The 27,794-nt window shown below is 42.9% G+C and overlaps 1 protein-coding gene and 1 long non-coding RNA gene across 3 annotated transcripts in view; one reads left to right on the forward strand and one right to left on the reverse strand.

Annotated features, from left to right (window-relative positions):
• Blo (bloated) overlaps positions 1-10,156 on the reverse strand; it is a 110,339-nt gene extending 100,183 nt beyond the window's left edge. Inside the window, exons 1-2 of one of the 2 annotated variants that reach the window (XM_071788784.1) lie at positions 9,490-10,156; positions 1,435-1,791 (exon numbers count right to left, since the gene is read on the reverse strand). In XM_071788784.1, coding sequence (XP_071644885.1) covers positions 1,435-1,591 — 157 coding nt within the window. In that variant the 5' untranslated portion in view covers positions 1,592-1,791; positions 9,490-10,156. The remainder of the gene's footprint in view (positions 1-1,434; positions 1,792-9,489) is intronic. The other variant, XM_071788785.1, reaches the window with a different exon arrangement.
• LOC139819447 (uncharacterized) overlaps positions 1-27,794 on the forward strand; it is a 164,537-nt gene that overhangs the window by 53,539 nt on the left and 83,204 nt on the right. The window lies entirely within an intron of this gene.

The following is a 27,794-nucleotide window of genomic DNA, read 5'->3' on the forward strand; positions in this document are numbered from 1 at the left end:
CATAGCTCGTAGCGCTATGGCGCTGCTTGACGTCTCGGCTTTCGTCGATCGCGCGATTCACTCCTACTCGAGAGAAATCCGAGAAATCTTATTTCTTTATATTTATAAAAAAATGTTGACGTAAGGAATATAAATTAAACGTAACAAGCAGGATGGTACATTTCTGATCTGACAAGGAGTTACTCGGGAAGTTGATTTTTTTTTCTAGCTATATAATATTATCAGTTTCATTGCCGTGCGACAAATTTTACATATTCATCAGAGATTCAAGGATATATGGCGCGTTAAATGTCGTAATGGCGAGTCGAAATCCATAAAATTTAAGCGCGACGCATTGATTTCGTCGAAACATCATAAAAAGAGATCTACACGAGTGATAAATCGACCGGGAAGAATCCAAACGTGCGCGCGCGATCTTAATTAAATTCGTTGACAAGCTCCGAAATTTCTCGCGTCTCCGTGTCCCTGCGAGATTAAGCATGCGATGCCTGCCGTGTCAGCGTATCAGTCGGAATTTCGCACGACCGCGCGCATAATTTCCCGGGCAGGACGCTTCTCGGAAGCGGCCGTCGAGAGAAGAGATCGCTAGCGAGAGCCAGCAAGAGAACGAGAGAGGAGTCGCAGCGAATAATTTCCACAATCTGGGATCGCTCTCTAGGGCCGTAATTTTTTCTCTGAGATACAAGACATCGCGGCATCGCGAAGTAAAATCGCTTTTGCGCGATCTCTCTCTCGGGGCCCTCCTCTCTCCGTTCTTTCTTTCTCTCTCTCTCTACCTCCTTTCCTCGACCGGCTTTTCGTGCACTTTTATAGTGGCAACGCGCATTAAATTCTGGCCGTGTATGCGCGCTCGTATCGTGAATCGTACCGGAAGATCGTCCTTGCGGACACGTCCCGTCGCGTAACCTCCGCATTTTATCAGATTTTAATTTGGCGAACGGTACTTGGTCCTCGCGCGCGCGGTGTACTGTTAGACGAGGCTCGAAGGGCCAGTTTTATCGAAGGTCGCCGGTCAATCAAGTCTGATTCTAAGTTCTCAGTCAAAATCTGAATTTTAAATCTATTGTATTTACGTCCTTGCTTTTACGTCCTAGAATTTAATAAAAGATAATTTGTGTGAAACTGTACGTAATTTTGCGTCAATATTGCATGTAATTTAAAGCTCTTCTATCGACAAAAAGTTACAAGCTTATCTATTGGACCGATTAAAATGTCTATAAAGTTTAATTAATATTATATATATTTTAAAGAATGCTGCGCGGGAAAATATTATCATATTGTATGCTATTATATATAGTCGCTTTTTCTAAAACGTAGCCGACACATTTTGGGTCTAAAAGATCAAGCAGCGCCATTTCTTTCGATCTCTCTCGCTCCGCTACATATGCAGGATATGTCGCAGTTTGTGTGGTGTGTGATATTGCCTGGACTCACCGATCCTCTTCACGTGGACGTCTCGATTGAAGGAGACGCTCCTCTCGGCGGGCTCGGCGACGGAAGCCCTGGGTGCAACGGGGGGTAGTAAATGCGTGCCGGGAGGGTTGCAGCCTTCTCCCCCTCTTAGTAATTCCGAGCGCTGTATCGTGAGCATCTTGCCTCTCAAACTTTTCTCCCGATCATGCCACACGACACCGGCTAGGGGCACCGTTTCCCGTTTTGTTCGCTCAAACCCCGTCTCGTGTTTATATTTTTACTACCCCACCCCCCTAGAGCTTTCTCACCCCCGATCTTATCTTCCCTCTTTTTCCCTTTCCTGCTCTCACGAGCACACCCGTAGACCCGATCACCGATCTGTAAGCCAAGCAAAGCTGCGCTTTTAATATCTAAAAGTAATCTCGTCGACGGAGATTTAACGAGTTTAATCCCTTTCTCGCTCGTTGCTCCAGTCTGAAATCGTCTGTTTGTTCGATCGAAATTACGAGAGTTTGTTTGGAAGTTGACGGCTTCTCTTAATACGCGAGTAATAGAATTTTCTAAGAGTATCAGAATAAATTAATTAGACGTACGATATAATTGCGCGAGCTGATAGGGTGTATCAATTGTAACAAGCTTTTCCAGAGCTCACTCCGTTTTCCAAACAAACAATCGGCTGAATTGTTCCCTCAGTTGTCATGAGAGTGCAGTTTATGCTCGAGAATGCGTGCTTTCTGTACATGATATTTCTACGCACGCGTACGTGTTTGCGTGTGTGTGTGTATGCGTGAAAAACGTGAGAGAAAGAGAAGTGATAGCATCGTGCGTTCTCGGCGACGTGTCTATACTAGCGCATGCCAACTGTAGGTAGATGATGATAAACGCGCAACGAGTGATAATGGTTCTCTTTGTCGTCATGCAGGCAGATGGGATACTCGAGATACGTGCAACGATATAATGACAGTGACAGGGATGACGGTGACGGCGCATAATATCGGCAATGGATTCGCTGATGAGAACTTTGCTAATAGGAGCGATTGTGCGATAAGGCCGCCGTCGTGGCTTTTTCCTTACATCCGTCCGCATTAAGCGTTATCGTAATTATGCCCAGGATTCTGGATGTAACTCCGTAGCACGCTATCGATGCTACGATCTAAGCGCAACGACACCTAATTTAAATTTCATAGAGGCTGAAGCTTCAAAGCCGCACGTCGCCGGCTCGGTGCAACGAGAGATACGAAGTCGACTTGATTTTAATTAATTCCTGATACGGCGCGAATAAATTGTTCGTTCTCGCTTTTGTCATATTTTTGTCGCCTGTCACAAGTAAGTCTTTATTCTGTATACGAAAATATTGCTTCCTGTTCATAGATTGAAACCTCCACTTCCCTTTCACGAATTAATAGCCCATACGTAGCGTGATGTCAGTTTTCAAGTTATACAATCCAGCGAGACTCCTATTTTCGTCGCGTGAAATCTATTCTCTAAGGAATAATGTATTTGTATATTGCTTCATAATGCTGTGACGAAAGATAGAACACAGTGAATACAATGCAATAGAACCTATCAAATACACGCGACAGAAGTCTTTTTCTTGAAAGATAAAAAGCAGAGACACGTACAATCCCAGATGTGTTGAAACCAAGAGATCCTAATCGACGAGGCCCGTAACTGACCGAAGTAACAGTTATGCTCCAATGATCAGTCGCCCTGAGACGTTCTTCGTTTTCACGAATTTACGTAAATCAATCGTAAGGCAATCAATCGTCAGATCTTACGACGTATAGAAGCGAAATGGTTAGAGGTGGTCATCTCGATAAAAACAGTTCTAAAAATATCGCTGACGACGGTCACTCAAACGACACTCAGGCGGAAGCGTCGGGCTTGCTCATTATGATTATAAGCGTTTTATTTCACTAGATGTTTTTCGCGCTATCGTGTAAAAACAACGTTCTCCTTTTTTTCAAGAAGTCGGCCTTCGCCTTCGTCGCGATCCTGCTTTTACTGCGCGAAGTCGACGTTGCGTTGTGCAACCGATGCACATTATGCTCCAAAACTTATCGTTAATAATCAACGTGTAATTTATTATCGGTTTGAAAATTTGAACTTACTGCACTTTTTAAGAATCCTGTATGCGAAGCTTTCTATCCGAAATATGTAATTAAAAGAATTTCCTTGTTACATTTAAAGAAACCTCAAAGATTACAATTGAGAGAATACACTTTATGAGTTGATTTTGATAAAGATAATAAAGAACCGTTCTTTGCAGGATATTTTCAATTATTAAAGACATTAAACGTTCCATCGACCGCGACAGAAGCGACTTTTCGAGAGAACCGCTGTAAAAGAAATTAACATTCGTCGCGCGTTTTTGTCCACTCGCGGTCGGGCTACCTTGAAACAAATAAAGGTGACCCTGCACGTGCGCGTGCGCGTCCATCTCTCAAGGCCATCTGACTAGAGTGACACGTTGTCCCGGCGAGTTCTCGCGACACGTGACACGTGGGGGTGAGCCGTCACTCAGAGACTTTATTAGCCCTGAGAAAGCGCAAGGGAAGAGACGCAAGGTTCCAAATGAGACAATTCGCATGAACCCGATTCAGGGATTAAGATACCCTCGGTAGGCTCGGTAGCCATATTTGGCGAAGAGGACCGCAGCAGAGACCCCCGGGTTGTCCCCCACGGGGGCCTCCGCTATAAAAACCGACGTTAATATATAATTTTTTTTTCGAGATTCGAGAGTTTACGACGGGACCCTCTCGCGCATCGACTCCCACGCGCCTTCTAGTCGCCCTAATCGCGCGAAGAGACGTTCAATTCGATTCGGCGGAGGGGGAGGAGGCGAAAAAAAATTAACGATGAACGCAGATTTCGACCGAACCGCGTCTAATGTACGAGAAGGCCCTCTAATGCGTCCTTCGTTATTCGCCACGGCGCTGGATAACAGCAAAACGAAGGATAAGAATGCTGCTAAGTGCGGCGACACGACACGGCTATATTCTTGCGATTTTAATTCCGCCCTATGCATTCCACGGCGTATATTTTTTTTCTTTCTTACGAGGGGAATTAAGATAGTTGACGAAGAAAATTACGTCGAGTTATGCGAAAACAACATCGTGTCGCATTTTTCGTTAAAATACTTTTGAAATACGCTCAAGAGGGTATCTTATTTTTTGTCGCGCGAATACGATAATATTACGCATTTTACTTTATAAATTTTGTAGGACAATTGCAACGACATTAAAAAATATTTTCCATTTTTCAAATACGTCAAATCAAAATAAATCCAACAATTTAATTTTTTTTTAATATTTCAAATATTGGTAGCGAGAATGTTATGACTTCATCGGATGTACTGACACACACGCGACATGTAGGATCCCTTAATACGTGTTATTTACTGCTTCCTAATGTTGCATAACAGCGCAAACAGGAATAATAAAAACGTAACCTCGGTCGGAGCGTGCGACAACGCTCAGGTTCCGAATTTTGTGGTGATTTCATGTCGTGATGTCCTCGTCGTTAGTCATTAGCGACGCGACGGTGAGATCCGGACAAAAAAGCGCGATTAAATTCATTCTCTCGCGCGTGCTAGAATCAGAATATCCTCACGAAGTGACGAAACAAAAGTAAAAAAATCGCGTGCGGAGGAATATTAAAAGCCGCACGAAGGCAGGGTGAGGTCGTGTTCTTCTCGCATCGTTCCAAATGTTTCTTCTAACGGTGCCGCGCCCGCCTTTGAAATATTTCACATTCGTTACGGGATAACGGCGCGAAAATCAGAATCACGCCGGCAATAAAACCACATCAAGCCCAGTTATACGACACTATTTTCTAGCCCTATAACGCGCGCGGTTCGAATAGCGCGACGATAATAACACTCCCGTTTCGCGCGCAAAACGCTTAGCACCTTCTTCATAGACTTTTATTGACGTGTAGAAACCCGATAATAAAATCGGAGGAAATGTCCGTTCCTCCCCCCCCCCCGCAACCAGATGCGGAGGATCCGCTCGATCCTCTGAAGGTGCGAAGCCTCGTGTCCGCAATCGCAATCCGCTATTAGAAAGCTGCTGTTGAAATTATAAAGCACGAAAGAATCCAAATGGAGCGACAATTATAGGTGGTTTATATATACATGACTATAGAAAAACCTCACACAATTCCCACATAACAGTTTAATTTGAAACTTACACAAGCTTACATTTCTGTACTACATTTCACACACGAGGTTTTTGCCTGCGCAAGTCTTAGGAGACAATCTCTAAACTAATATACATAAAGATTCCATTTTACTACTTTTAATAATTCAGTAATTTTGAATAATTAAAGGCGATTCTATACTTCTTACGATTTCTCGCAAAAGTATTAATTTTCTAAAAAAATCTGTCATTCTATATTTGCAGCTTTTATCCGCCTGAATCAAAGAATAAGATTCTGATTAATTAATAATGTTTAATAACTCTTGTCTCTTGATAAAGTTTTCAAATCAATATAAATTGTATAATCTTGAATAATCAGAAAAAAGTATTTTTCACGTGAACTTGAACACTTAAAAATTAAGATAATTGTCTCTTTTTGGGGCCTTTCGTTCGGCTCCACTCGTGAATACACTCGTTCACGAAAACAACTTGATGAGACTCGTTTTTATCTCGTTACTTTTTCGCGAAGCGGTGCGTTTTACAGTTAATATCGCCAGACTGTCTAATAAATTTGCGCGGACATCGTACAGTATGACCGAAAAAAGATGCGGCGGTCTCGACTGGGCGCTCATTACGAGCGCCGCGGCATTTCCGCGTGCGAGCACTGCGAGAGCCCGGCGCTTATTTTTCTCAATCTGCTCTCGCAAACTCGAAACTCGTCTTTCGTTTCTAGCCGTCGCCCGTTAACGCCGCGCAGTCGGAGAATCGACGAGGCCGGGGATAGATTTTAATTTAGATCGCCGCGCGCGCACGAGGAGAGGAATCGCGCCGCGCTCCGTGTAAAAGCCGGGAGGGAAACCTCGCGCGCGTGTTCCCAGGGCACCGGCACTTATAAAATTCCCGCTTCGACGGCTGCCCTTCCCGACGCTCCATGGCACGTAGATCCCTATGAACTTTATCTCTAACGGCTCACAAGCACTCTCGTTCGGGACGAATCCCTGCGTTTACGCCCGACACAATTTGCCAATAGATCGTATCTCGGATGTGCTTTTAGCTGTTCAGGATTTCCCAGTTTGTTCGTCCCGACGTCGTTTCCTTCGCGATCTTTTGAAAATTCTGTCGCGATTTTTAAATTTCTTTACATTTTCACGTTTTCATTCGGATTGGAACGTGTGCGATGTTTCGTATATTAAAACACTATTTCATTTTTGATATAAAATATCGGAGACGATTTTCAGAACACGGTCCATATAAAATATTATATTTTACAATACAACGTTACCGCAATTATCACAGTAACAAACTTTCGTCATTTGTAATACTTTATTACAATACTAAAAAAATTCACGAATTTATGAATTCACAATCACACTTTATGTTCTGCTTATTTGGAAAGATATATAGATGGAGTTATCGTATAAATTAGTGTCATAACATGTCTGCAGGAAGATTAAGATTTCAACATATAAAGCCAAACATATAAACTTGTTTTGTCTGCGATAAAATAATATAATTACATTGTAGAAACAATTTTAGAACAGTTAGTAATTTTTTTTTAAAAAGCATTAACACTTCCTATATTTATATTAAATAATTCCGCAGTCTGACGTAAGAGTCTTTTTTAAGTTTTAAGTTACGTTTTTCGTGATAATCGATATAAGTAATCTTTTATGTTTGATTTTTAAAGGACGGTAACATGACAAATATTACCTGAAAGAACGAACCGTTATTATATCGCTCTAACCAACTATACGGAAATATGACTCAAAACTAATAGAACACGCCGAGACACGCGCAATGAGCGGTGACGCAGATGCCAGAAATGGAAATGGAAATCACACAAGAGAGTCGCAATCGTGACTCGCGAGGAGAAAAAAACAACCGGCGCGCGATCGCTTTATTTGCGTAACTGCTATTACGTTCTTCGCGCACCTTCTTCGTCGCTCGATTATGCGAGGCGGCCCATCGCTTATCCGCGGCCTGGCGGAGAAATCTGGACGCCACGCGAAGGATCACGTTACGTGCGGGTGCATTATGGTGAATGGATCCAAGCAACGGCGATTCCCATCGAAGGCGTCCGTCCCGTCTCTCTTTCTCGCTCGCGCGCGAGTAACACTGACATACTTCGTATACGTCAAGGCCGAAAGTTCTCCCCCGGTGCACGGTGCTTATCGTTGCACCGTCTCGCGTATTCGTCTTCTTTATATCCGCAGTACGTCTCAATCGCGACTACACGCGACGCACGCCCGCCCGCCGTACGCTGAAACGCCGTGCGATAAAACGATATCGGGAGACTCGGCGAGAGGATTTTGCACCTCGGGCTGATGGGCGTGATCTTCATCTCGCGAGTGCGGACAGGCGAAAGGGCGAAAGAAAAACAGCGAAAAAGGAGCAATTGAGTTCTGCGCGCCGAGCTCACTTACAATTGGAGTGAACGGTTCTTATGATAGAAGACGTTCTAATATATATCGTTTTAAAAAAATAAAATTAAAATAAGCTTTTGAATAAGATTTTTAATTAAGCATGTACTAGAAAAAAGAGAGGAAAGTGTTCCGAAACATATGTCTGATCATTGAGCTATTTGAACTACTTGTCTGAGCTTCTGAAATGCGAGAGATAATCTATTTGATTATGTTTTTTTTAAATATATAATAATATTTTAATATAATTATTTACACTATGAGATTTTCATTTATAAAATTAAGACTAATAATAATTTTTTGTTATAAGTTCTGATAAATTTTTTAAAAAATTAATAAGCATGACTTATATTTCTTTAATACTATAAACTTTTATCTAATATAATATATAAGGAAAAAAGAAATACATTTTTTTCATGATTGGAGTACTTCGATGAAAAATTTGGTTTTGTTAGATTTAAAGAAGATAAAATTGACCAATTCGAATTTAATTAATAAACAAATATGTTTATATTTATAAAATTAAATTGACAATCCTGTAACTTCTCCATACTTACAATTAGACTCATCCAACTACTGCTAAGCTGCTTGTCATCAACAAATAACACGGGAGAACTTTTCTATATCGTACTTATTAAAAAATTTATTCGACACGCATGACAAATCCGGCGATTCAAAGGCGCGTTAATTTGATTGGTCGTGTAATTCGCGGTCGTAAGTCTCGCGGCGTTTTAATTCAGGAGACTCGCCTAATCTCGACAGAGATCCCCGAGGACAGGTTTGACTGTCACACACGTGCTGGACATTTCCATAAATGTTTATTCCCGCTGTAATCGGCACGCTCGAACGTCGGCGCGTTGTTAATACGGCCGCATCAATGAATAATACGCGATACGCGTATATACCTCCTCCGTATCCTGCTCGTCCCGCGAGGGCCCCCCTCGCGTCATATCGCGATCGCTCCCCATAGCGAGCGGGCGAGGAGCTCGGCCGCATGATCGGCCGACTCGATCTCGGTACGGGCAGATTAAACGCCTAGATTCGCGAGCGCGCGAGCCGCGCGAGTGAGGCTTAAAGCTGCCTAGCCGCACACGCGGTGATTAAAGTGTCCGTTAACGCGAGTTAATTGATCTTTCAGTTAATGGGATATTACCCTTCCGCTGGATTTCTAGTTTGCCCAGCGCCCGGCCGGCCGACCGACCGACCGGCAGATCCAATCTGCGCGCGAAATAACTCGCGCTCTCGCTCTCGCGCGCGGCGCGGAACTCTCTATAATCTATTCGGCCCCGCGAACGCACGGCGCGGCGCAAACCCTACCTATCTACCCGACCTACCGAAGACGCTCGTATCGTTTCCCTTTCGATCAACGTCCGTGGCGACCCGCGGTATAATCGAGCCGAGTGTATCTGCCGGTTCGATCCGCAGAATCGAACTTGCGGCACTAACATCCTTGTCATCGTCATAATCGTCATCGTCAATACGTATATCGATATCACCCCTATCGACATTAGATTTACCTTTACTAGTACAGTAGCATTCCGATCGCTTAGATATCCGGTATATTCTCTAAGGATACGCCCCTTCAGCTACGATCGGTTCCCCGAACGGAACCAGAAGAGCGAGAAGAACAAGGACCCTGTTTCTCTCCCTTGAAGAAACTTCGTACTTTATATATTCGAACTGAACACTCTCACGTTCGGCAACTGTCACTATCACCGGACCGCGAAATCCGTGAAGTCGACCTGACTTAAAACACCACCGATTACAATTGATTAGCGAAGCGAATTTTGTCCTGTCCTTTCCTTTCCTGGCACCAATTCTCGACACTCGTCGTTATCCGACACGCAAGAGGTAACACCCAAGGCCGAGCACTCGACACCCGGCTAAACCGACAACCCGATCTTCTAAACTGTCTCGCACTGACGGATATGTATATATCCGGGATATCACTTGATATATATTACGCGATCCTTCGACAACCCGAACTCGCTCGTATCGACACCCTGTCTGTCGCCGATAGCACTGATGACATTCGTACCTCGCGCGATTCAGCTGCAGGGACGACCCGGATGACCAGAGGGGGGGTCTGGACCAGGGGGTACAGACGCGCAGACCGCCACCACACCACGCACACGCCGCTCGTTCTCCGTTCGTTCTCCGCCGAGCGCCGAAGAACTAATAAAAGCTGGGACCCAGGTTGAAACTGCGTAGGCCGCTTACTACTCCTTCCACCGCGGCACTCCGTCCTATCCCACCAGTGTACCGGGCCCGAGCACCGACAGAGACAGGCAGGAGAGTAGGCACGGATGGACGGATGAACGAACGGACGGACGTACAGAGCGACTTCAAGGTATACACATGCCGAGAAGCGCGACGAGTCTCTAGGTAAATAGTGTTGGTTATCGAATAAATCCTTAGAGTCAATGCATCAATAAATGACTAGGTAGCGATTCGGATCATTCAATTTTTGCCGATATTATCTTGTTTTATGCTAACATATGTTAGTCTAGATTTTAACGATTGAGTGATCTTGACATTAAAGAGTTGAGATGTTGGCGATCTAGCTAGTATTACTAAACTATATTACGAAAAGCATTACAATATTTTTGTTATTGAGTTATTTTTTTTTTAATTAAAAGTCTTAAAATTCTTTTAAATTGTATTCCATCGAGACTTGTTGTTAGAATAGATAAAAACTAAATGACAAACGCATTTTTAAATGTTAAATTTTTTATGTGAGATATATACCATTCAAGTAGTAATAAATAAAATATATTATGAAATCATTAATGATCATCAATCAAATGATTACCGGTAAATGTTTCTATAAGTGCATTCATTAAAAGCTAGCATGTCGTTATCTTCAATAAAAATTAAAAATAAAAATACAAGAAAATATATACAAGTATTGATGCCTATTATGTATGAACTTTTCAAGAAACCAGATATAAATGCTGTTTCGAAAGATATCGTTGCCTACCATAGAATTTTTAATATTGTACATGTCTCGTTAATAATTTTGTCAATATCGGATTGATATTTCAGCATATTCAAATAATTTGTGTGCTATTCGTACTGGCACGTGTCTAGATAGATATTTATTTGAAAAAGAGAAATTTTTAATTTCGAAATAAATTCGTATATTGATATTCACATAATTAAATTCTGCCAGATACCGTTGCACGATGAAAAAAGTTTGACATTTTCACATTGCTGGTGCCCAATTAATATCTTTGGCCCAAAAATTGATATCAATTGGTATTGACTGATGATGAAAAATACATGGTGTCAGGTGTCCGACACATCGCACAAGTGTATCAGTGCCATCACTATATCAGGTTCCAGTTGGCGCTGGTCACTCGAGCTGCCCGATGTTGTTGCTTCAGCAAGAGTTCTCTCTTTTTCTCTGCTTATCTATTGTAATCTCTATTGTAACACCCCGATGCCGCACTCTAAACAGTTCGATGACTCGATTATTTCATCGGTCCCGCCTGATTAATACCTCGGCCAAAATTGATGTCGATTGATATTGATGATGATAGATACACGATGTCTCAAGTATTCGATACCTCGCGCAAGCATATCGGTGCCCATCACCAGCGGCCGGATCCAATCCGGCGCTGGCCACTCATTGTTGCTTCTGCAAGTTCTCCGTCTCCTTCTGTCTCGCACTTTCTCTCTTTTTCCTCTCGACCACTCTTCCCATCCACCTATCTCTCCCTACCTGAGCGATCGCGCGCTGCTGCCGCCGCTGGTGAACGTCACTCGGTCAAGGTTTCCCACCAAAAACCTGCAGCAGCGGCGCGGTACCACGCTCGGTCTTGTCACGGCCGACTTGGTCCACGGACAATGCTATACTTGGTGTGAACCGACGGTCGCCAGGCGAGGGTGAGGCTCTCCGTGTCGTCCTCGATAGCGTTTTAGCGATGCTAAGTGAATAGAGTGATGAATATGGGCCTCGGCCTTCGGCCTGCACTCGTCGCACATATTTCGCGCTAAATGCAGTTTTTTAGTTATTGACTCTGTCTGTGCAATCTTTTCACACTCGTCTACTGTTTGGCAAACAGCGAAGATACATGATTGTAGTAAAATATTATCTCAAAGCTATCCGGCGGATATATTTTTACAGAGTCAAGAGTTTATTTAAGATTTTAGATTTCTTTGTATAATCAGTTGAGATAAACGCGTGAGGCGATTAATTATCTATTCATAAGATTATTTAGTAATAATCATAATAAAATATCTTTACAATTTTTTAGTGTGTTTTAAACATCTTTTGCGTTAGAATCACAAATTAGCTCTTAGAAAGAGATTAGTTTGTAGCCAGAGATGTACAGAATAATCAAAATCGCTTTTTTAATTATATATAATATAATACGCAAGCTGAAAAAATATCTTGTCGATATTATTTGTTCGGTGAAGTCTCTACAGGTTATTACAAATAGTTAGGGGGCAAATGTTAATGGTCTCGGCGAAGCGTTGATTTGCGATCACTCGTCGACGGTCGGCGTCACGGACAGTAGCGTATCCCGATAATAACAGGATATTTTACGATCGATTTGGCGGATAAGCGTGTTTGCGTTAGAGATCTGGTCTCCGGACTTTATGCAGGGCCCCGTGCGGCGTATCGACGCGCGGCGTTGAGATGATACGCGGGGCATTTCAGCAGAATATGACTATAAATAAAGAAAATAATGAGGATAGGCTACTGGGCCGGCCGGGCTGGCCGGGAGTAACAGGCACGCAGGAGGCGAGTTACCGGGAGAAAATTGTGCGCCACTAAATATAAGTATCGAGGAGAGGAGGTATATGTATAGCCGCGTAGAGAGAGTAGAACGGACAGAGTACAATTACACGTGATTGAGGATCGGTCTTGTTTCTATTTTGTCTTGATTTCTGTGGGTAGTTAGCCCTGATCCCGGCGTGGCCGGCCCAATCACAATGTCGACTCTTTCTCTCTTCACCGGAGCGGAGCGGAGTGGAGCGGAGGCCCTATTATGATTGGCGTAATCATCGCATGGGGCGAATCAGCGGCACTCACTCGGCTACATAAATAATTGAGCCTTAAAGTCGGCCTACGTGCCGTGGATCTAGCTGATGAGGGGTGGACGGACCGGGGCGGACGGATGAGAGAAGAGACGGCTGCTCCACATCGGACATGCCGCCGTGCGCGCCATGCCGCCACTAAGAGGAGAGTTATTGCGTAGCATGATGATGGGGCAGCAAGGCGGATCGTTAAGATACGCACCCTCGATGGAGTCGCTGCCTGTCCCGCGGAAAAATACGTTTATGCAAAACGCCGATCTAATAAATGTCCCCGGGTTACTACTCAATCAACGCTGCCGGGCTTATCGTGTTACATGAATTACAATATATTGATTGATTCCGCGACACTCATCCCTACTTGATTTTGCATATTGCAAAAAGCATAATGCGCCGCAACACGTAATGTATCAATATAACGAGGCTTATAAAATTCGAACATTTCATAATTTCGCTATCATTCACGTACATAAGCTACTTAATTCTAAATATAAATCTTAATTGCAATATTCTATTAACGAATTTTGAACTATTAAATGCAGCATTGAACTTAACTTTAAACTAATAATTTTTCGGAGTTTCTTATTATTACACGCTTACTAAGGACACTCACAATTTTATTTTGAAGAATTAATTGCGATGTTTCGGAAACTTAGATCGCGCTCCGGCATATCGTGCGTTCGCTAATCGCAATGTGGTGAACGAAATTCGGCGACATAGGTGCCGCGAGATCAAAAGGTTTCTAAACCGCGCGATATGGCATGATTGCGTCTGATCGGTGATACCTGGCGCGCAGTGACGAAGTGCGAAGGAACGTCCGTGTGCGTGATTTACGACAGCGCAAAGGGTCGGTGATTCTGGCTCGGAGAGAACTCGCGGGTCAGGAGATTTCCCTTCCGTGATGGACCGCGAGCTTCGTTCTCACACGTGATTGGCGTGAGTAAATGGGTGACGACTAGACTGGGTGGAAGCTCCGAGATTTTCGAGATGATGATGATGATGATGATGATGATAATGATGATGATGACGACAACGGCGATAATAATGACGGTAACTTGGAATGAGAGAGCACCTAAGGTTTCAACATATGCCAGCTTCCTTCGTTTCTCTTTCTCTTTCTCTCTCTCTCTCTTTGTCTTGAGCTCGGTTTGGAACATTGGAACTCGTATCGGCCTTGAACTTGCCGCCACGCTAATGAAGAGCGCCAACGAAGGTCTTTGGCTCACGGTGGACAGTCGCGGCGTCTAACTAGCCGCGCTGCTATCTGATGCTGGCGAACCACGGCGAAAGGGGCGACGGGCACCGATGAAGAAATTATTTTCACTTTCTCCGTCACTATACGCCGCCGAGAGCGTAAGTCGGTGCACGTGTACGCTCTCGAAGCTCGACCTCCTCGCCGGAGTTAATTACGACGTTAAATCGCTCCGCCGTGAAGCGCTGAATCCGTGACGTAACGAATGGCGCAACGGAAGAAATCGAATACCGAAGACGTCGACGGCTTTTGCTTTCACGGACACGACAATGTCGGTTGCTCTAAATAAATCTTCTCAGACATACCTCTTTTTGTTAACGCACCGTTAATTTTTGCTACAAAAAATTCATATATCTAATATTCGTATTAAATAATTGAAATATGATGGGTATAAATTGATAATGAGACAATGACAGTTTGCAGCCTATTTTGCCTTCATATTAACCAGGAAGAGCGCGAAAATTATCGTATCGCAATTTCTCCCGCGATTTCATGATTTATTTAACAGACTCTGTGTAATTACGCGAGCCGTCACGCTTGACATTCCGCGAGTGGAAGAAGAAGAGGAAAAACAAATGGTCGAACTTCGGTGGAAGTAAGTGGCAAGCGGACGTATGTTACATGCGCGAGCGGCGACGAGTGTCATTACCTGCACACTTTCTCCGATGGAGTCACGTGCGGATAGCGGATAGCGAGAAGCACATCGTAACATTTACCATATGAGAAAGAGAGAGAAGGTGGACAGAACAGGAAATGATTACATGGTCTAGGACCGAATGTAAATAAAATAAACGTAAACAATAAAAGAAAAAAAATCAAGACAATAACTGCACCGGTATAGATCATCTCTAAATATAATCGATTTTTAAATAATAAGTTACACTTCTAGATAATAAATTTAATAAAAGGATGAAAAATATAAAACTTAGAATATAAAAAGTAACAGAAAGTAAAGAAAGGCGGAGGGGGCGCCAGAGAATTCCTCACATCGGGTGAAGGTGCAAGGACGAGTGTTATATCGTCGACACAATGACCGTTGTAGATCAGACGAAGGACGCGCGTAAAGACGGAATCTTCTGTAGTAAAGCCACGACGCACTCTCAATAACGACAATTTACGCGGAACATTATCGTTCGTTCGATGGCGGACATGTTTCCCCGCGGTCGGGCGAAGCGCCGCGCGAAGTCTCGTCATGTCAGGAGTTAAACGCACTCGAGAACGTCGGGAAATTTGTATGACTCGCGCTAAACGCAAATCATCTTGCAAATGTCGATTTCCCGCGGCGATTTTCTCACATTCTAGCGTCTCTCAAATACCGCGCCGCGCCGTGGATTGCGTGGTAATTGTATTTGCATCGAATCTCTCGCATTTCGTGAAGCATTGTCCCACACAAAGCTGCCATTTATCGATGGGATCTTAGAACGCGGTATCACCGCTCGGATCTTAATCTTTGTATCCGAACGACATGGAGATAAATTATGATATCAAGAACAAGGTGTATTTAGTTTCCAGTGGCATTAATGGCATTATTTCGCGATTTTTAAGGAAGACTTTTCAATGCGGTCCGATTCGAATGTGCTCTATGCGTGATTCGAGGACGTTTGTATTTTTATAGCCAAGAACAATGTAACAAGAACAAAACCAGACCTTGTACTCGAATCTTTGATCTTTACATCTTGGGTGGCACGTAAAATAAATCGCAGTATCAAGAACAGAGTGCATTGTTCACACGGGATTGCGTCATCTCCCGATTTTTAAATACGACCTTTTCGTGTCGTCATCGTTTCGCGGGGCCTTTACGTGACTCGAGAGCGTTTACGTGACAAAGAAAAATTAAGATGATCGGCGAAACATGACTTTGCGCATCAGCGGAATCTTTTCAAGTCGCGCGCGCCACATAAATATAGCGATCCCGAGCGGGGTGCTGCGGAAATTTACGAGTGGAGGATACGAATTTACGAGATTCTACGCCGAGAGCCAAATTTGAACAGATCCGTGTCCCCCGATCCTTTTGGACGATCCGGCTCTATCGCGTGCCAGGCCACAAGAGAGGGTTTCGCGCAGTATTTCAGAGACGGCAGGAAGCGCATCGCCCACGCCGCGAGAAATTATCGGCTGTACCTAAAATCGGGCGATAGCTATTTGTTCCGCGAAGAGGAGCGATCCCGCGGCTTTGGGAGCCGCTCAATAAATTACTTCTCTCCTTCTCTCTCTCCCCCCCGTCCCTTCTCGACCTTTCCCCGCACGTTCGGAACTCGTCTGAAAAATCCATTAAGCCTATGGCCGAGGCGAAACGGCCGTGTATCGTATCTGCTTACGTTTCCGTCATCAATCACGCATTCTCGTCGCAACCGGTGTCCGTGAATTACGTTTTGCCATTTATCGCGGATAACTCTCGACCCGGTTCCCCGGTTTTAGCCCCGTTTTATATATCAATCCATGATACTCGCAGACCCAGCGGAGCCCAGTCGTCGCTGTTTTATCTTATTTTTCTCCCCTCGTTCTTTATATGGATTGTTTTAAAACACTCTTCTGAAATAGAGCGTTCTCTATTAAAAAGTCATTAATAAATACACAACAAAAATTATACGATCTTATAATTTGACATCATACCTGTAGTAAATGATTATTTGTAATACATGTCGAGATACGACTTTAGTTCAAATAATTATTTGTATTAATGACCTATATATTTATATTATTTAAGTCATTTATATAGATATATATGTGTATCTCAAAATAATTTGCTGTGGATTTATCGTGGATTTATGAAAGAATTAAAGTGTGTTTAGTCGTAATTCCGATGGCCAATTAATAATGTCAATAGGGGAGTTGTCGAAGGAATAAACTGACTGGTCTAAAAGGCTTGTCGGCGAAAGAAAAGAAGGGTCAAATAGGGTCTCATAATTGAAAGACAGTCCTCGATCGGCTGATTAATATTTTGATCGACAGGCCGAATTGGCGACGCCGAATATTCTCCTCCGCGGTTAAACCGATTCCTCTTTCTCTCGTTTTCTCTCTGCCGCTCGTCGGATTGTCAGGCAAATTAATTCTCGCGCCGCGGCGGAATCGATCGGATAACGATTTCGTAGTCGGCGCGCAATTTACGTTTAATCGCCGTGGAAAAGATTCATCGATCACGCGGTCGCGGGACTACGTAAATCAAACACTGGATACACCATTGACTCGCCGGTGAAATATGGAAATCGTGAGTTCGTGCAATCACCGTTATACCCCGATACCACGCGAGAGCGCTCTCTCTCTCTCTCTCTCTCTCTCTCTCTCTCTCTCTCTCTCTCTCTCTCGACGCTTATAGATTCGAGTGTGCCCCGCGGCAAGGTAAGAGGAACATCGGTACCGGCGGTACCGATCGGACTTGGAAGATACGTGTCTTTTTTCCCCGCCGATCTCACCCCCGTTGTGCCCGCGCCGCCGCGCCGCGCCGTATCCGCGAAACGGTCCTCTTCGCCGACATTACCGTTCGATTCTCTGACGCGGCTCGCCGCCGTAGCAAGTCGGAGCCGAGACAAAAATCCGGACCTCCAACCACGATTCATCGTTCCACGTCCCGTTCGCTCTGCGAACTCGTTCCGCGATCGCCAAATGTCGATTTACACCGTTATTGCACTCGCGCGGGAACGGAAATCGGAGTTCTGTGAAATACCAATCCTGATCATAACTCTGTCATAATGTTATAGGAGTAAACGATTCAATATCTGCAGAATTTAACCTTTAATGTTAAACGAAGGAACAATGTTATTAATTAATCATATAAAAAACTAATACATGTGATGCATCGTAAAAAAATAAGTTATCTTTTTTGCCTTCTATATTTTTGCAACATATTAATTTGCAAATCTCTTCAGATGTCTACCGTAATTGCTCTTCTCTTTATCTCGTTCATATACGTAAATGATAACACGTAATAATACACGAACTATCGCGTGTGTTTTCCGCAGTATTTAAAAATCAATATTTCTCGACTGAATATACAGAGCGCAAATTATAAATCGAAGGTATTAAGTCTCTCGGGTATCAGCGCAAAAAATGCGCTCGGAATTATGTGCCAAATGATTGTAGCTCGCGGTGTGTTTTGCTGACTTCACTATACTAGACTATGTATATCAGAAGGTCAAGGATTTCGCCTCAGCGTTACATGCGGCTTTTGGACGCATGCATATCCAAGCGAAAGGATCGAGAGTCCTATTTCGAGAGTTTCAAGAGTTGATGACGTTGTCTAAATATTATTATCAGGTCAGTTTTGCAATTCATCATTACAGTTCAAGATAGAGTTCAAGATAGAGTTTCTTGAAAGAAATGAAAAGTAGGGAAGATAATATTTTGTGTACATCATAACGCATCACAGTCAAAGAAAATTGATAAACATCGATTAATTGGCGCCGAAGAGATCGGGGCTTTCAAAAACTTTCTAGCCTTTATCGCAACCGCAATGTGTATATATGAAAAATTTACAGAAGCCCACGGGGTATACTCCAGTACCCCTAATCCTGCACAAGGAACATTAACCGCGAGCAACCGGTGGACCGGTATTTCTTTATCGGTTCACTTTCTACCGAGGATTTAATAACGGAGTCACAGCCGGACGCGCCGTCGAGCGTGACGCTCATTATGCGCCGCGAAATTATTCTTATGGAAATTAAACTCACCGACATGAATTTACATCGCCGGAGGAAGGGCGACATTGTGGTCATGTGTGTGTGTATCCGTCCGTGTGTGCTTGGTGCATTGAGATCGCGCGACGCTTTTTTCTACGTCCTCGAGGAGTTTACGAGCCGATGCCGAGTAATGCGGCCGATCGAAATCTCTTCTCCCGTCGATAAACATACGGGGTGTCCCTGACCAATCGCCGATTTCCTTTTAACGACGGATGCTGCGTCAGTGATTGAGAAAAACGTCTTTGATGCCTCGCGGTCCATTGGTCTTTAAATAAAAGACGATTGAAGTAGGTCATTGACGACATTGATCTACTAATTGCGTGATTACTGTATGTCATTTTTTAATTATAATAAATTGTGTAAGGTTTCTATAAATGCTACTGTTTCATCCTTTAACGTGACGGAAATGATTAATTAAAATCTATTAATTTTTATTAATCGAGGATTCCGTAGTTTCAAAATTTATAATTCACGTTTAATTAAATGTAAGAATTGTTTATAAAATTTACAATATTTTACCTGCAATGTTTCTATTTTTAATTTAGAAGCTATTTATTAGTACTTGAAGATAAAAATTAATTACGTTTTAGTTTTCTACAAGCTGCATTGGACCCTTAAAAAAATTAACGAAAAATGAATAGGACTTATCGGAATCATGATATGTACCTCGGAGATCAGCGATATATATGTAAAAAATAGCATATTTAATGCGTGATCAGTTTTAACATTTTATCATGTTGTGTTCGTTTTCCAACAATTATTTTCCTTCTTAAAAATTCTTATGGTATTCTAATGGTATTTAAAAAAACGCATTCAGGGTGAATGTGTACATCGAGTATCCGCGACGCTGGCATCTAGATTAACGTCGGAGCGAGATCCACCTTGTTTCAAGAATGCGTGTAACCGCGAGAAACGGCCTAGAAGATGTTTGTCGCAAAGACTCTCAGTTGCACGGGTTTCTGTAACGACGCCTCTGCCTGCGGCATTCCGAAACATCTTTAATTGCTACGCCAACGCGGCGAAAACGCGCAGGTGTGCCGTATTAACCAACCCTGTGTCGACGAGACGCGCTGATGAGAAACGCGAGTCACTTCGTTCTATTTTCAATCTAATGTGAAAGTATACGTAAAGGTACAAGGTGGAAGCTGGCCTGCGTCCCCTTCGTTTCTCGTCGCAAATCGCGTCCAGGTGTGTGACTACGGTAACGGCATGTCGCGGAGAATACGGAATGCGGGGGAGAGGGTTAAAGTCGAGGAAGGCAGGCATGCGAAGTGGTACAGACATGTAACCGCCGTGGGGGCTCCCCCTTTTTTGCACTGGCAAACGGAGTTACTCTTCTCTCGCTCTCTGCCACAAGAAAATAACATCATTACATCCGTAAGCCGCCGCGCATCGGCCGGAATACGTGGTTTCAGCGAGTATTTGTGGGCGCATCGTGCGAGAAACGCTCGCTGGTTTTCTTCATAAGTTGGTTAAACGATCCGACATCATTGCCGCGTGGATGCACTGCTAACATACTGAACGAGTAATGTCTATGACAGATCCGGCATAAATTTATCGGCGAAACAACGACAATCTGCGAACCTTGTGTTAGTTTTTCGTTAACGTTTTTTAACCCTGAATGCGGGTTACATTTTTTAAAGTAAAGTAAAATATATTTGTGATGTCTGAATGCAATTACGATTAAAGGTAAAAATTAAAAGGATATAATTACATTTCTTGAAAAAATATACACTGTTTCATTATCGGTATAGTGTATCCCGTTTAGTACATAACTGCGATAAGTTTAACTAAAATTATGACTTGGGTTGAAGTGAGAAAACTATTTTTTGTGTATGTGTCATATGTAAGATCCTCTTATTCATGTCAAGATTAATTACGAAAGAACATGTTATTCGTGATAATGATGATTTCACGGTTTCAAGATTTCCATCCGAAGTTTCAATCAATGATACCTTCGAGCCTCCACTTCCGGGCGTTTCTACAACTAGTTTCAGCGGCTATCGGCGCTTCGTATCGCGTGCGTCTCTTCGCGTCTCTTCAGTCGCATGTCATCCTGCCATCCTGGTATCAATTTCAGGACGCTCGGGGCGAGCGTGACGAAGGGAACAAAGTGAACGTTCGCGTAATGGCCGAGGTGCTTTTATCAACGACGCTAAACCGGAAGAGAGAAACGTCCGCGCCCATCGGAGAACTCGCTCTGTTCGCTACTCGAGAAGGGCACCCAAGACGGAGCCCGTTCGCAAAGCGACAAGGAGAGCGCGCCGCGCGCCGGCGCGACCGTAGATCAGAGGCTAATTAAATTTTGGCGTGACCGAAGGAGTTGCGCTCTGCCAGCGGCCGATTCTCGAATCGTTTTCACGCCGGCTTTGACATGGTGCCCTATCATGCCCTTTTTCCATTGCACCCGCGATTGCACGATGAAGCGAACCGCGCTTTATTGCTTTTCGAGCAATTTCTTCTGTGAATAGATAGTGATCCCAGATACGTGATTTGACAGCATATTGATATATTATAAAATAAAAGTGGTTGGGAATCTCTAATTTCAGTCTAAACCGTTAATATTTTTGTTTAAAGATTTTGTATGGTTTCTATTAATTTTAATATTGTTTATTCATCATCTAACTTATTCATTGTCACTTTATTCTACTTGTATTATAATAAATTCGTAATTCTTATATGTCGATATAATCTCATGTGATAATATCTTATAATCCATTAAATATATTTATAACAAGTCTTGTGATTTTCTTTAAAATTAAGTTTGAGCTGTTCAAATAAAAGATAGAATGCGTCAGTGCAAGGAAAAGAAAAATGAAATATTTAAATTCTCGGAAGCACAAGTTACTTTGTAAATCATCGACTCGCGCTCTTATACCATTTATCTTACTTACGACGCGATGAGTACGCCGGTTTAGATTGCCTGGAACTATTCAATTACATCTATTTTATTGCGCGCGATCGCGCCGTTAGAGCGATTTTCTCAATTGTCGACAAATTAGAATGTCCATATGATCTGAGAATGTCCGTGTTATCATCGTACGATCGACGTAAGTTCTACCATACGCTTCCGGTATTTAAATCGCCTCTCTTAAGTCCCGGAATATCAATTTCATCGCACGGAAGGCGAGCCTCGATAAAAGAAACAAAGTGGATAAGCACTCGTGACGCTGCCGCGGGCGTTATTCGAGGAGGGACCTCGACTTCAACATACGAAGAAAGGAGGACGCGGAAACCCAAAGGGAGAAAAGGAGAAGGAAATGTTATTGCCGCCGTTGGAACCGAGACGCGCGCATCCCGGTGTTCTCTATGCAGGATGCGCACCTGAGTCGCGGTAGGTAATAAAATCACGCGAGGAGTTCGCGGTAGTTACATATCTAAAGGTAATTAAATGTCGACAATACATATGGACTACATGGACTTCCCGATTATTTTTAAATCACGTTTATCTTTCTTCCCTGGGCTCGGCGAAGAATTAATAACGCGAGAGCTGAGCGCACGGATGTAGCGTTAGACGCAGATATCACTACTTTTACGATTCGGACATGCTTTAACTTGTCTTTTCAGAAACATAACATCTATTTTTGAAGCATTTTTGCAAGTATTTTATATTATTGACATAGATCTAGTCCTTTCAGAGAATAATCTGCAATTATGAGACCAGTTGTAAAAATGAGTTTATGCATTTTCGTTTATCTATATCATTGTGTTCTGCATTTTTACTTATAAGCTTCTGTGAAAAGAAATATACGGGAATAGATATTCTCTACCACATAATTTTTATATTTCTTAAAATATTTTGAACCCGTTTGTTTCTTCCTTCTTTTCTCAACGATAGATATTCTATACTTTAATCGTGTGAAGTAGCTTGTATTAAGAGCCACGTTTATAACTATTTACCGCATTCGATCATAAATACAGGTTTACCTTTGAAAATAAGAGAGAGATATATACACACATATCATATACTCGTGTATCATTTCTGCTATAATCAGCTATAACATTTTCCAGATACGTTTCTATTAAATCATCTATCCTTTCTCTAATATAGTTTATTTTGCTCATATTATATATCTAATACAGTCGCTGTGTAAATCAAAGTCTCCGAGTGCTATAATAGATATTATATTCCCACGAAGGCGCGAAGAGACAGGCTCGTCGCTGCCGCGCGGTAAGTGGACATGGAATTTCGCAATTTCAATTACATCGCGTTAAACGACGATAAAACTGCACACAGTGGAGACGCGAAATTGAATGCGTGCGGGAGAGAAGACTCCCGGGAGGGAGAACAACCGAAGGCTATCGGGACGATTAGCGCTCGCTATACGAGCGGCAGTAAAGGACGAAGGGGAAGCCGACCAGACGTTCGGCACAAATCAGAAGCCAATTAAATTCCGGCGTGACCTGCGCGCGTAGAGTGGAGCTCTCTCGTACACGGAATAGCGATTCGTTTTCACGCCAATTTCGACACGCTTCCTTCGCGCCGATCTGCACCCGATCTCGTAAGCCCTTTCCACCCCGGCCTCCCTCTCGCCATCCAGTCACCCTCCCGTTTGGCTTCTTCTCGGGTGCCACGATGGGCGCGGTTAGTGCGAAACAGTAATAGTAAGGCTGCCGCGTCCGAGAGCGCGGACCTCTCTCCACTGGACCCTGGGCCTTACCTACGTCACGTACGAGACAACGGGAGAGAGCCTTGCCACTGTGGTACAATGAAGCACTGGAAGGCGTTATAAAGGGCTCTGTGTAGTTATTAGAGGTTATGACGGCGGTAATATCTCACTCAGCGGGCTCCACTGTAATGTTACGGCCAGGGGCCCATCCCCTATTTCCTCACGTCGAACCCTCTTCCTTTCTCTCTCCCCTCGACCCGCTATACATTCAGCGCTCTTCTTTCCCTTCTCTTCTTCATTCCTCTCTTTCCGCTTTCCTTACCTTCGGCTTACCTTTTCTCTCCTCTCCCTCCCCATCCCGGGTGCGAGCCGGTACAACCGTATTTAGCGTTAAATTCTGCATTCGAGGGGGCCTTGCAGAAAAAAAACGCAAGGCCAACGCGAATCAACCTATTGCTCCTTTTGCCACTCACTCACTAGCAATTTTACGTGCTCTCGATACCTAGCGTTAATCAACGAGCTCGAATCCACATTGATAAGTATGCCCCTCGAAACGCTCGAGAGTCACACCTGTCCGACGATCGATTCGCTGTTTCCCGCAACGATCGTCGGCGGATCGTTATCATTATCGCCGCTGCTGCGCGCGCGATTCTACGCACGGTGTTGTAATTGCCAACTTTCCGCACAATTTCCCGTTTCCATCGGGCGATTCTCGATCTCCTGGAATGCATAAAATTTGATGGGGGACGAACATCGATGATTGCACGTATCTTTACGCGCAATCTTCTGTGTGATATTTTAAACTTTCCACAGTTTCAAGTCTCTCCGCTTGATCCCGATTTCGATCTTGGAACGCACATCTCGCATATTTTATTTTCAACGAAATAAAAAACTGACCAATAAAACACTTCGCAATAAAACTAATTAATAGAGCAGTAATCTTTTGCTATATCTATATTTAAAACTCCCCGAGATATAGTTCTCTGAAAAAAAGAGAGAATAAAAAGAAAAGAAGGGAAGACAGTGTATGTATATATTATATGTGTGTTTAATTGATTTGAGAACTACACTGTGAAAAAAAAATATTTCCATGGATCCAACGGTTTCGCATATCCAATGACAGATCTTCGATCTTTGAGATACCCTAGTCGCCGATCTCGACACAGCGTTTTTTGCGACGTCACGACGGCGAACCGTCGGTCGCGGTTAACCGACCTCGCCGCGATATGTTTAATTGGGTGTCAGCGGCCGCTGGAATTTTGTAAGCCGTCATGACCGGAGCGCGGTCGTTTGCTTGATCCCCGACAATGAAGACGTTACGAAAATGCATCTCGCGCGCCCGGCGTACCGTTTTAAAATTCGCGAAGGTCATCCGAGGATTAATGATCGCCGACGAGAGAGGCAAACGAACCTTCCTCGGCCGGAGACGCTCGCCGCGCGTTTCCTGTACACCGTTGCCTCATTAGCGTATAACGTATTAAAGATCATTCCAAGAAGCTCTCTTACTCTTCTCTCCTCTCCTTTTCCCTCTCTCTCTCTTTTTCCCTTCCTCTATCTCTGTTTCTCATTGTGCCGAGAGATCATCGTCGTTTACCTCCGTTATCCGTTCTCCGATCTCCGCTGGCTTTTAAATTGTTTAGACGAGGTCGCGGAGAACGTGCCAAAACGACCGAGAGGTATTCCGGAGCGTGCAGCATCTCCTGGCTCCCTTTCCTGACCGGTGCCCGACAGTATGCTTCTTTGCTTAGAGGACTGGTTATTCCCGGCTCGGGGGATAAAGAGGGAAAGGGTATAGAGCGGGAGAGGAGAATACGTACATTATTCAAATCCCATGTAGATCCGTATCTGGGAATGTAATTCTAGTGCGGACGCGTGTTTCAGCCCCGTTGTCGGGGCAACACTTAATTTGTCTGGTCACTCTCTTGCTATTCTATACCGCGCGACGTGCATCCGTCGACGTAAAATCCGTTGTCATCGGCACCGGCTGAGCGGCGAGAGAGTGCGTCATTATATCTATTAGCGATTGGAAGTGCACCTTTGTGTGCAGATTGATGATACATCGAGGTTGTCGATCAGTCGCTTTGTAATTCGTAGTTCGTATTGTACGCTATTTGGGCAAGCGTATGTGCGTTAAATTATTTATTTATTTATTTGAATGCATGAATATTTCTGTTAAAATTTTCAGATCTTATGTGTTTCATTTACATTTCTCTAGAAGGACAAATGTATTTTCAATTTTTTTTAGAAATTAAATTTTTATATATATAATTATTATTTAATAGTTATTTTTTAATAGTAATTCTAACGCAATACAATTACTTGCCTAATCATTTCTTGCACAGTTTTTAAATATTCTGTTTTAAACGTGTCAATCTCATCATAATTAAAGATTATTTTTTAATTCACTATTGTTAGCAGTGTCAGACGAAAATGCTCATAACGCTCAGTTTCTTGTTACGATACAAAATTTTGGAGAAAATGTTCTCGTTCTCATTTCGCGTCTCGCATCGTACCATCGTTCGAGTAAACGCGTAATGCCGTGGCGGGTAAATGATAGAGGATCTAAGTACACTCTCTTTTTCTTGCCTGCCATTTTGCCGGTAATATTAGTGCACGCTTGAGAGGAAAGTGTCGGCACTGTATGAGCCGGCGTGACCAGAACGGAAAAGAAGAAATGAGAAAAAAGGAGCGAGTGAAGAGCAACACAAGTAAGAGAGAGAACGAAAGAGAAGGGAGAAGGAAGAGAGGAGGGCGAAACAGAAAAAGGAAGAGAGGGGAAGAATGGCTCTAATTATTACAAATTACCATGATCTTTGGCAGGGGATCTCTCAGATTACAATTCTAAGCCGACACACGTAACAAGCAGGAAGATGAGGCACTTTCCGAGGATAATGATGACCGGACGGCTAATTGAAAGCGCGCCTAGGCTCTGTCGTGAAATTTCGCTAAGTCCTGCGGCCTAACGTTCACGTTGGACCTGTTCCGGCATTCCTGTGTTCCCTAATGGTGGAAGAATCACCGCCAATGACGTGTGGTTCTATTGATATTTTATTGAAACTTTATCTTTATTTGTGACTCACAGTATCATCAAAAATTAATATTATAATAAATAAAAATTTAAATTTTAAATAAGTATTAGAAATTATTTAACAATTATTATTTTGAAGCGATAGTTTGTTATCAAAATATTATCTTAGGCATATTATATAAACAGAAATATTGTAATTTTATTCAACAAATCTTTTTTCACTTTCGTCATTATTTTATTTTCAAATTGAGGAAAGAGGGGGAGGATTCGAATTATTATACGATATTGATTAATTGAAGAAAAATCAACACTTAGTCAATACGATAGTAAAATACTTTGCATAGGTGCTCAAAGATTTTCTTCTTGATAAAAAAATGAACGTTTTTACTTTGTCTTCCGCTAAAAGTGCGTCCACTCTAAGAATTGCCGCACGAGAACTTGCCCGTCAATCAAATTGACCCAGTTCGTGCAACCGCGAGCGTAACCTGTGTGTTGCAGACAGTGTCGAGGAAATTGTGGAGCACGCGCCTGATATTTCTGCGCCTGGTTGATGTCGGATCGGCGAAAGTGGCCGGGTGATTTTATATACCCGTTGCAATGGTTTGCGCGCGTTTTCGCGATTAACGAGACGACATGCGCAGTCAACCGTTCTATCACTGATTGCAAACATTAACTACGTATCGATCGTTACTTCTTGTGACATAAATATACATATAAATATAATTATTATGATACAAAATAAGACTTTCAACTTTCTATACCCGCGATGGTTCGAGTTTTATCCTAGCTATCATATACATATAAATATCATGCAAGATATCTTTCGAATCCGATTCTAATGACTTAATTTTATTTTAATTTTGATGCGATAAGTTCACATAGCCCGATTATGATAATTGTGAAGTATCCTATTTTAATTAATTTTAACGTTTTTAATATAACTTAATCTAGTTTTTAATTTAGTTATTATTTAATGATAAGATTTTTAACTTAGTAAAGAAATTCTGTTTTTTTTTATAGAAAGCTTCGATAAGTTATATATTCGTTTTTTTTAAATAGAGATATAAGAATTCACTAGTATAATGCCATATTTCGATGGCCGTCGATGGGTAAACAACGATTTCACTTCGTTTGTATCACACACGATTCCGAACTACCGTCTAAAATCTTCTTGAAACAATTTCTTGGGACAGCGGGTCAAACACGCAAGTGT

Source organism: Temnothorax longispinosus, chromosome 9, assembly GCF_030848805.1.
Source record: "Temnothorax longispinosus isolate EJ_2023e chromosome 9, Tlon_JGU_v1, whole genome shotgun sequence".
In the NCBI taxonomy this organism is placed as follows: Eukaryota; Metazoa; Arthropoda; class Insecta; order Hymenoptera; family Formicidae; genus Temnothorax; species Temnothorax longispinosus.